The following is an 11,380-nucleotide window of genomic DNA, read 5'->3' as shown; positions in this document are numbered from 1 at the left end:
TCAAGCTGTCTTAGACTTTATGGCAACAAGCAAGGGTGCAGGCTGGAAATTCTGATTAAACTACAAACGTACTTCTCCCCCCGATCAGAAGAGCGTTGTTATACTTCAATTATAAATGGCAGCTTTTTAACTCTTGAGCCACCTGGAGGATGCCCCAGGTGTATGAATACAGAAAGGCTTTCTGAAAATCACAAACATTATGGGATAAATATAATAAGTAGGAGGCTGAAAGAGTCTGAGAGTATCTGGCTCTGCTGGCAGCACAGTAAGGCATGGCCACTTCTGCAGCCAAAAGGACACGAGGGAGAGCATATTTAGCAGCATATTTAGTTATCTTTGATATCTGTCACCCAGCACTAAGCCATTTACATCTTTCAGCAGGAACAGCTTGAAATGAGTACCTGAGAATAGCTGGGAGAATAGCTGGGAGAGCTGATGGAGAGCCCACATTTGTAATTAGTTGAGTCAGTTCCACTGGGAGGATCTTACCAGGAGTTTTCCTTATTCACCAACATACATTTGCATCAGTAAAAAAGGCTTATATTCTGTGCAGAGCTCTGCATAACCCTATTATCACAACCAAGACAGAAGTCCAAGCATAGATAATCGCTGTGCTACGTTACAATACTCTGAAGAAGGAAAATACCACATAACTATTAGGCAATTTATTTTTTATTACTACTCTTTGCTACACACTGTTTTTATCTGTGAAACACAGACAAATTATCACATCCAAGAGGTGGACAAACACTGTTTTTGGAGAACATTATTTAAACTTTCTGCAAGATGCAAGCAGAACAAGAAAAGCCTTGTTAGGATTCAGCAAGGAGTTATAGAAGCAAGTTCTCAGTGAATGATGGTGAAACTTGAATGGACAACCGAACAAAAAAGGAAAACCAAGAACGTCCTTCAATGATATTTCATCAGCTGAGATGCAGAGAGAAATATGTAGCATGTGCCAGTGTCAAACAATATATAATAGCAAGAATGCTTACAATGAATAGTACTTCAAATAAGTACCATATTTCCTATCTTTAAATTCCACGTTCGCATCGGACAGTTGTTTTTACAATGCCCTTGAGAAAGTTGGATTACCGTTATTATTGTTTCCATCCTACAAAGCATGACATTGAGACCTGGGGAAGCTGAACGATTTGCCTAGAGTGATTTGCAAAGCTGGGATCAGAACCCTGGAGCGCCTGGTGTCATCAGTGAGATGGAAATCAGTTTCTGTCCAGCCAATAACATGCAGAGAAGAAGTGGAATGACGATTACATCAATAGCTAGATAAGCAAATACTTTGTAAATAGCAAACAAAGAATTTTCCATAGGTGAAACACTGACATTTAGCCAACAGTGCGCAGAGAGGAGCTAGGGCTGCTTGGGGTTCTCACTCTGTGTCAGAGCCTCCTGATGAGGCTCTCCCCAAGCCCAGGGCAGCCCTGCAGGGACATGCAGAAGCCCAGGCTGGTGTGTTTCGGATGCCAGGCACTGCCTGGATCCTACCCTGGCACTCGCCATGGTTGCTTCAAGCCCACAGCTGAGCTGGGGCTGGCAGTCACACAGGGTGGTGGACACAGCTGGGGCACCGGCAGGGATGCAGGGTTCAGTGTCATGTTTGAGTCACCAAGTCTCCAGGGAAGTTCTCTTGGACATAAAACCAGCTAGTGACTCAGAAATGTTTGTAATAACACGAAATGCTGGATCTCCTTCTTGGGGGCACATTATACTTTCTGTACTTCATATGCATTAGCCTAAGAAACAGTCTTAAGCTTTAAACTATCCCCAGACTACCAAAGAACTTCCTCCGGGGAAATCTAATCTTTCTCATTTCCATCGCCCTTTGGAATCTGATAATTTTGTGGAGTAGAACAACCTTTGGGAATAAGTCCCAGTGCCCATCCTCTACCACCATCCTGCTCTCCTTTATAAAGCACAGTACAAGACGCAAATGTAAAGCTGAAGTATAACTCCTTTCTTTCTACTTTTCACAAAGCTTATTAAATGGGAATGGCACCTTTGCCTAGGGGAGGCTCTTCTGCTCATTTGTTATTTGGAGTAGTAATTTTTCCTCATCAGGCCTGCGCTGCTGTTCCTGAAATGCTTGCCGGGAAATCCTCATCAGCCATCACTTCTCTCCTCCTCTTACTCCCCTGGGGCACAACGTTGCCTGCGAGGGGCTCCCAAGTCAGCCGAGGACAGCTCATCAGAGGCATTGCCCGTGGCTGGTTACAAGGCTGTGGTGAGCAAATTTCCGTCTGTAGACTCCAGTCTGGAAGTCAATAAAAGTTAATTCTGGAAAGAGCCTTCCATTATGCATGTAGATACTGCGATTAACAGATCTCCTCATAAAAAAATGAAAATGTCTTTTAATAAAATGAGGACTGTAACTGCTGGCAGGTTTGGACGTATGCTCTGGTGTAAAAGCAAGAGGTGGTTTTAATAAAAACTGCAGATTTTGGAAAGGAAAACGTCTACCATGAAGAACACACAAATTCAGTAAAATCAAGAGTGAAATTACTGTTCTTCTTCACAAAAGCGGTAGAAGTTCTAATTGCCTTTGGCTGCAGAGACCTATGGTAAGGTCTGAAGTTCAAAAAGTAAGGAAGAAATGCGGACATTTCTGCTTAGTTTTCAATAACTGAAAAAAACCAACCCCACTCATTCACATTTTAATTTTTCTCACTGAAAAATGAAGGACTAGATGTTTCCCAATGAAATTAAAAGAAATGCTAGCTCAGCATTAATGTTACCATTCTTCTATAGAAAAAACCCCAGTTTTTGACCAGTTCTGCTCCTGGTTTGCTCCTGCTTCCAGCCCCGAGAGCAGCCACAGGGCTGCAGCTGGGCCGCACAGCAGCGATGCCTCATCCTGACCGTGCCACAGCCTCCGCTCAGGATCGTGCCACCAGTGAGGCATGCCATGGCACCATGGCACAGGCTTCGCTTGCTAATTAGGCATGTAACAAAGGATGGACCTACACAGAACCCACACCACATTTAAGGTGTTCTGGATTTGCAGTGTCAAGATAAAATCAAGACTAATGAACTTACCCAAATGGCATAAGCAATATTTCTGAAACAGGCTGCACCTGACGCGTCCTTTATGAGATGTGTCCAGGTGACCTGGATGCCAAAACCAATGCTGAACAACACCTGGGTGAAAGTCAGCCAATATTAGCATGGCTGTATTAATATTATTAATAAAATGAACTATTCAGATGACAAAACATTTTAATTATTTCCCTTCTTCCTCCTTTCAGCATTCCAAGACTAAAAAATAGGTTTAATCTATCTTTTTCAAATGATCTTTTCTGGTTTCTTTTCTAAACACAGTTCCCCTAGATAATATTTGGAGAATTTCCATGGTGCTTGTTGGAACTGGGTCAGACCTATACAGGATCAGGCTGCTTCTGAAATTCTCTGTGTTAATGTTTTAGAAATCTTATGAAACATCTTCTGTGGCTGTTCTCTCTTGGCAACATTTGGTGTTCAGGAAATACCCTTTTCTCTTTTATTTTGGATAAATATTTGAATATTTTGTCTACCCTCGAAAGCAGCAAAAGACAAACCATGGGGTCACCCCTCTGAAAGGGGGTGTTTTGATGCATGCAGGGGAAAGAGAAGTAACAGATAATCGCTCTAGTGTGATACGCTCCTCCAAGAGAAGAGCATTTTGAGGTCCAACGACCTCTGGGTGGTCCAATGACCTTGGCATGTGCTCACTCAGCTGAGGACCACGAGGAACAGGACGGAGCCTTGCTGCAGTGCTCTTGCAGAGAGGCAGCACAGCCCAGGGTGGTCCCCTGGCTCTGGTCCCAGGGGCTGCAGGGCAGCTGAACCAGGGGGCACCCTCACGTCTGGTTGCAAAGGGGTCGAACAGGCTCTGTCAGATAGGACGGCTTTCCCACAGCTTTCACTTTCCGGGTAGACTCGCCCACGTCAGGGATGGATAATTACTATGATGTTTCATTCCCCGGGCACTCTCGGGTATCGTCGTTTTTTGTGTCACTGTTGTTTAGTTGTCATCACAAGTCAGACCTGATGATTCAGGAAGTAACATTTTTGATGTAGTTTTGAAACACGCTTCTGTTAACCAAAGCATCTTTCTGTTGTGGGATTTCGGGAGACAAACGCCTTTGGGGAAATATTTCCGGCTGAAAAAACACAGAGTACTAGCCAGGTCACAAGGAGAGAGGATAAACAACCCTTCTCCGGTGGCAAGATCCACAGGGAATGGTATAAATAGAGGACTATGGGGACAGAGGGATCACAATTGGATCCTGCAGTGATCTGTGCAGCTTGCCCTGGGCTCGAGTTGGATCCCTGCGCTCTCACTATGAGCTGTGCCGTCAGGCAGGTGGTTACTGCCTGTTCCCAAGGCAGGAGCAGCGCGGGCAGCTCTGCAGCTGGTAGTGGAAGGAAGGTCTCCTCCGCCTCCTCGGGAAGACATGCTGCCTATGACTTAGGTGGTGTGGTTGCCAATTTTTCTGGTGGCAGTTTAAGCGAGGGATTATTTGGGAAGCAGCTGAGCGCCGGCAGTGCTACTGGTGGGAGTTTTGGAGCTACCCAGAGGGCTTGTTCTACCCTTGGATTCAGTGGTGGAGGCATCTGCACTCGAGGCATTGGTGGTGGTTTCACCAGGGCTGGTGCTGGTTGCGGTGATGGGATCTTATTTGCTAACAATGAAAAAGCGACAATGCAGAACCTCAACGACCGCTTGGCCTCCTACCTGGACAAGGTGCGACTCCTGGAGGGAGACAATGCTGACCTTGAGTGCAAGATCAGGGAGTGGTATGCCAAGGTAGGGCCCAGCTGCGAACCACGGGACTACAGCTGTTTTCATAAGGAAATTGAAGACCTTCAAAACCAGGTAAACCATTGTTTTTCAAGAAAATCCTAATATTTCTTTGGGCTCTGCTTGCACATATGGCTAGACCGATGTCAAATGGCAGAGGTGATAGCTGTGTCTCTGGAGGTGCAGAAGAAGCAATAGCTTATATGAAACCAACAGGGAGGAGGATGCTGCATTTACAGAGAACTGAAGTTTTGGCACAGCCTGCTCCAGCAAGCTGGCACATGGGTTTCCCCACAGTAATGTCATAATTATGGCTAAAAAATGCTAACTGATTCATAATCCCAGTATACGGGATCATTATAAAATAAGTGGGTTGCATTACCCCAGGGGGGGTGCTCCCCCCAGGACCTTCTGAAGCCAGAGGAAACCACAAGCCCAAATCTCTCTCCTGCCTTTTCTTTTCCAGATCCTGTGTGCAGCCATGGAGACTAACAAAATCCTTTTGAATATTGATAACAACAGGATGACTGCCGACGACTTCAGAGTGAAGTGAGTACAGCCCTGCGCCAGACCGAGGGGTTCACACTGCCCGTGGAAGGGTTGGTGAGCGGTGGTGATGGGGAAATCCTAACCCCCTGCTTCTCATGCTGCCGTATTACAATGCAGATCTCTGTGAAAGGCACCGATAGCATTGGCAGTCTTAACAGCACTGCAGCCCTGAAGCGAAAGAACTTGATCCTAATTTTTTTCCCCACAAACTCAATTCAAGGGCTTGCCACGGTTTACCGACATGCTGACCTTTCTCTGTTGCCTGTGCCTTAAAGGTACGAGACAGAATGCAGTCTCCGGCAAAATGTGGATGCAGACATCTGCAACTTACGCCCCGTCCTGGATCAGCTCGCCAGTTGCAAGACCGACCTGCAGCTACAGTGTGAGGCTTTGACTGAGGAGATGTGTTGCCTCAAGACGAACCACGAGGAGGTTAGATTGTCCCTGGCTCTTAAAAAATCCAGAAGAGAGAAGGGAAGTCCCCACAAGCGTCGGTATTACTGATACGGTGCACGTACTCTCTGCAGGAAATGAACTGTCTGAGGAAACAGGCGACTGGAGACGTGAGCGTGGAGGTCAATGCCTGCCCTGGCCCAGACCTGAGGAAGATCCTGGAGGATCTGAGGTGCCAGTATGAAACACTGATGGAGCGCAACCGCAAAGAGACTGAGCAGTGGTATGCCTGCAAGGTACTATATACATGCAGAGCTGTACCCTGCTCTGCCTGTTGGGGGGAAAGGGAAAAACGAGAGATGAAGAACATGTACTGGAGACGTCTTAATATCAGCGATTGTGTCACAAATGTGAGATGTGCTCAGCATCTCAGTGGTTTTGGTAGAGGGGCCACTGCATGGTGTTAAAGGGTCACAACAGAATAAACCGGGGGGCTTCACGTTCAAAATTACTCAGATGCACTGCAGGGTATGCAGAAGCAGTGGGGGGAAGCCACAAGGAGATGCTGTGGGGAGGTGCGGAAAGGGCTTCTCTTTTCTGACTTTGCAGGTGGAGGAGGTGAATCTGGAGGTTGTCACAAGCAGCCAGGAGATTGAATCAAGCAACAAACAGGTCACTGAGCTGAGACGTCAGCTGCAGGCCTTGGAAATCAATGTGCAAGCCCAGCTCACCATGGTAGGTGATGCCACTGCAATTCACATCTCAGACCCCCCAGGTCTCTTCGGAAAGCTGCATGTCCAGAGCCGTACCTGTAACCGGACTGGCCACGCTTGCAGCACACCCCGTACCTTTGTGTTGTTTCCATTCTCAGAAAGAAAACCTGGAATCCTCTTTGGCGGAAACCGAATGTCGCTACAACAAATACCTGGCAGAGCTACAGAATCAGATCTCCTGCGTGGAGCAGCGGCTGGCTGAAATACGTGCGGAAATGGAGTGCCAGAATCAGGAATACAAGACCCTCCTGGATGTCAAATGTCGCTTGGAGCAGGAGATTCAGACCTACCACTGCCTGCTGGAGGGGGGACAGCACGACATCATGTATGCAGACTACAGACAAGACCCGGGCACAGTAAAATCTCTATGCTTTGACTTACAGGGATATGAAAATTCGTGACACCAGTAGCAAAAGCAACATTGTGGTGAGGAACCAGTACCGACCTGTTACCAGACAGGGCCTATTAGCAAACCACGAGTCATCTGAGGATTTGGCTCATAAATGTCCAGAGTGCAAGCCAGAGACCGTTTCCCCATCCTGGGCCAGCAACAGGCGGCTGGGAGAGGCCCCAGAGCTGTCCCCGCCACCTGGGCAAGGTGCACCATCGCAGCTCGTGAAAGGGCATTTTCACTGTGAGCTGGGCACAGTCTTTTATGAACACCATCATGTAACTGAGCTTTATTGGCTTTGCCACAGCTAGACAGGATTAGGGACTGGCAGTTAAATTGACTGAAACAATAAATTATCTAAACATTTTCAGTTTCACACAACAATTTTAATTAAAGTTTTGGGAAATTTAATTTGTATGCAAAGCAGCTGGCGCTTCCCTGCCTCCCATTGACTGAGATTTTGGAACAGCGAGGTGTGCTGTTATTCTCATAAATGGCTGCATACACACATAACCAGCCTGAGCACCCACCTGCTCCATTACTTTGGAAAACGAGGTATTTTAATGGTGGTGCCCTGAGGTGGGCTCTCCTGGACCCTCCAGTCCTATATTAGTTACAGAAAAAGTCAGGTTTTATTCCAAAATGCTGGTTGCAACGGATGAAATGAGCTTGTCTCAGAGCCCTGGGTATTCCTGAGTGTGTCAAGGTGGAAAAGCAATAGCTGCCAACAGACAGGCAGGATGGAGGACGTGCTAATTTCACTCTTAAAGACCCTCATGGTTCAAAGGGGAAATGGCCAATAGTGACTGAAGAGACACAGCTAAAGCCAACGCTCCAGGCCATGGGGCAGATCTCCAGGGTGTGAACGTTGGGGGCGTTGGTTACCAGTGCTGTCTCTTTTTCACAGAGGGCCAGTGGGAAGAGGAGTCCCTGCAGCACCAGCTGGAAGAAGTGGTGGGCTTAAAGCCACCCTTTGCCAGCCATGCCTGCCCTAAGCCCGTGCACTCCGGGTGAGGATGTGTGAGGTGAGTCGTCCTCTAGAAGCCTTGAGTGTGACCATGACTTGCTTCTTTAGTCCTACTGCATACCTGGGGAAGAGGAGGATGAGAGATCTGCAGGCGTTTCCGGATGGTGGAGAGGGGCTGGAGGTGGTTTCTTTTTCCTGGAGAGAGGCAGTGCAGGGAGTCAGACATGCAGAATCATGGTTGTGACTGTTGGTGGTGAAGCACCAGGATTAATTGGGCTATGGCAGAAAGCAGTGGTAAGGGATGCAGCTATGGGGCATTTATAAACTTATGCATAGAAAATATGTTTGACACTGGAGAGTTACTAGTAGTAAATGTGCTTAAATAAAACTTCCAGCACAACACGAAAATGAGGACCTGGCAGGGTGTGTCGGTCAGTCATGAGTACTTATTTCAACAAGTACATAAAATTAAGCAAGCTAGGGAGAAGAGGGAAAAGAAAGGTCCGTACAAGAGCAAGGGGGTTCTAAGAGAAAGGCATGGTATGCAGACAGCACCCTGAAAAAGTAATGCTTCCCGCTCTCCCTCAGCAGGTCACTGCAGACAAGAGAACTTCCCTGCCAGCCCCACCGCACATGCCCCTGAGGAGGTCTCTTAAAGAACAAACTGTTTGGAAAAAACTAGACAAAAATAACCTGACAGTTCTCAGTTCTGCTTATAGCACCAGTCAGAAGGGACTTTGCAGAACGGCTGCCTTCCTGCCACCTACGCTGCCTGCTGTCTTCATCCTCTGACGCTGCTTTGATCCGGTCATTGGTCTTCACTTAGGCTAATCTGTTTTGCGGTCAGTTGTCTAACAACTATCAAAGCTTGTCTCTAATAAAACGTTGCTACTATTGACACAGCCTTGAACCTGAGAAATAATTTCTACAAGTAAAGGAATATACAAGTATTTAAAAAATTGTTACGCAAGTAGCTATATTTATCACGCACCTTTGGTTAGAAATCCACCTTTGATCTATATCCACAAAGCAGTCATTGCAAGGGAAAAAGAAAAATAAGCCATGCCCACATCTGCTGCACTGCTCCTGCCGAATTCAATGGCTGCAGGACGGTGATGGAGGGGCAGCTGCAGGAGGATGGAGAAAAGGGACTGGCTGATGCTGTGGAAAGGGACTTTTGTTACCAGAGGAGGAAGCATAAGCTAAGACATGAAGTAGAAGGTGATGAGGAAAGAAATATTCAGGGAGGCTGGACAGAGTGCAGGGAAGGAGTTTCAGGGCAGTCTGACTGACAATCTTCTATTGAAAGAGACTTTCTAGTGAAAATCGAGTTTTCGTTAAAGTAGGTGCGTGCTAATATAATATAATATAATATAATATAATATAATATAATATAATATAATATAATATAATATAATATAATATAATATAATATAATATAATATAATATAATATAATATAATATAATATAATATAATATAATATAATATAATATAATATAATATAATATAATATAATATAATATAATATAAGGTAATATACAACACCTTTGAGTTATTATGAATGTGCAGTAACAGGATAAAATCAAGAACAACAAGTTTTCCCAAATAATACTGAAGTAGTAATTTTGAAAGCTGGACTTGACACACCCTTCTGGTGAAGGAAAACAATTCCCAGAGAAAATGCTAAATAAAGAGCCTTTACATGGATTTTAAAAAAAAGGCAAACAGGAAGAACCAGCTGGCAACATGTGGGAAGATAAAAGGCTGAGACAAATTAATATGTGGGAGAGATTTGTTTTAAAAGTAAGATACAACAAACAGCCAGGAAAAAAAGATGCTGGTATTTTATTACTACAGAGAAAGGAATTACAAACACATTCAGGAACACAACTGCATTTTGCTGCTTGTGCAAGCAAAGACTCGAGATCCAGCCTGTCCCTTCTCACCAGCAGCAGTATCTAACAAATGTGTCAGGCTGTGAGGAGTGCTTACGATCTTTGCTCCTCATTATGTGGCTTTGTTAGCCTTTTTCTGTAATGAAATATTGGATGGGGTTTGACAACTAACTTTAGACAGAGGTGTAATGTGAAGGCTTCTAACAAGAAGACTTATGGGGATACGATGAGTCTGAATTCGTGTCCATTTCCAAAGAAAGAAGCAGCTCAGATGCTTCTGGAATGACATGGGACAAGCCAAAGCCTGACCACACAAAGCTATTTTCGTGGCAGAAATCACGGCAAAGATGGGACTTCTGTTTTTTGCTCTGGGTCTTTGCTCTGCAGAAAGCCTTGTCTGGTCATGTGTCGCCTCCCATGCTCTAAGCTTTCCGCTCCACGTCACACATGATGTCCCTACGGCTGCACCAGCACAGAGGGCCGGGGGCTACGCGACCTGGACTGGTTCCAGCTGTGCCTTTGGGGGATGCCCCTCCCCAGCCTCTGTCCAAGTAACAGACACTTGTTAGCCCTGTGGGGGTAATTGCTCTAATGAGCTTCTGGTCAAGGCTCTGTGCTAGATACTTTCTCTAAGTTCAGTATCTCCAGTTCCTGCAACACTCATTATACTGTGCATTTCAGTATTATTTAACCTGCCTCGGTGTTTACACAGCACTCTAAAGTCACCACATTAAATGCTATGCAGAAACAAAAATATGACTTCCCTGCCCAATGAATTTATAACCCGGACAGTGATGGGAAATGATGACTGTAGAAACAACATAGGAAGAGATAGGGAAGAGAAAATAAATGAAATGTCGAGGATGCAGTGCATGGGACAACAGGACAAGAAGTGACTTGGGGCATTGACTGCAGGGAAAGTCCGATCACATTCCATGTACGAAGCCATTCACAGGAGCACACAGGTAGTGCAGCTTGTAAGAGCTCATTCCTCTCTCTTTTAATGTGCAAATCTTTTAAAGCAAGAATGAATAAGCATCTCAAAGACAGACAGAGACTTAGGCTGAAGGTATAAGACTGGGAGAGGAATTTAAAGATAAAAAGAGCAAGGGCGGGTACCCCAGGAGAAGAGGGGGAGTTATATCTGCACCCAGACTGGTAAGCAGAAGCTATCAGCATCAGAACCAGTGGCTATAGGTGAAATGTACTGTGATAGCTCCAGCAGATACAGTCTCTGTCTTACAGAGAGCAGACACATGTGAATTACAACACCATCAGGAAAAATCCCTGAGGAGTGAACATACCAGAGGTTTAAGACATTGGTGAAGAAACAGAAAGAAAACAACCAGTTTTGCAAATTGCCAACGCTGGAAATCAGCCATGAGTTAAGGACTGCACTGCACAAGCAATTGTACCTGATTACAGGCACTATTCATTTTTAATAGTAAGCCATATTCTGGTGTGATGTATAAACTATAATTTCTCTATAAAAGTCTATTTTATAAAGTACGCAGACAGGTATAGTCTCACACCCATAGCTTGCAGGGTTTGTATTTTTGTTTACTGGCTTGTGTAACATTTTACAAAGGATTATATAGGTGAGTAAACTACT

General features: G+C 45.3%; 1 protein-coding gene across 1 annotated transcript; it reads left to right on the top strand.

Moving 5' to 3' along the window:
• The first annotated feature begins 4,023 nt into the window (after window positions 1-4,023).
• On the top strand, window positions 4,024-8,623 carry LOC101910741 (keratin, type I cytoskeletal 19-like). The gene is made up of 8 exons (XM_005232677.3): window positions 4,024-4,873; window positions 5,265-5,347; window positions 5,623-5,779; window positions 5,875-6,036; window positions 6,350-6,475; window positions 6,612-6,838; window positions 7,812-7,929; window positions 8,463-8,623. Exons 1-7 carry the CDS (start codon window positions 4,256-4,258, stop codon window positions 7,897-7,899), a joined length of 1,461 nt encoding a protein of 486 aa, XP_005232734.3. The 5' UTR covers window positions 4,024-4,255; the 3' UTR covers window positions 7,900-7,929; window positions 8,463-8,623.
• Window positions 8,624-11,380: the final 2,757 nt, after the last annotated feature.

This window comes from Falco peregrinus, chromosome 18, assembly GCF_023634155.1.
Source record: "Falco peregrinus isolate bFalPer1 chromosome 18, bFalPer1.pri, whole genome shotgun sequence".
In the NCBI taxonomy this organism is placed as follows: domain Eukaryota; kingdom Metazoa; phylum Chordata; class Aves; order Falconiformes; family Falconidae; genus Falco; species Falco peregrinus.
This window is presented reverse-complemented; position numbering and strand designations above follow the sequence as displayed.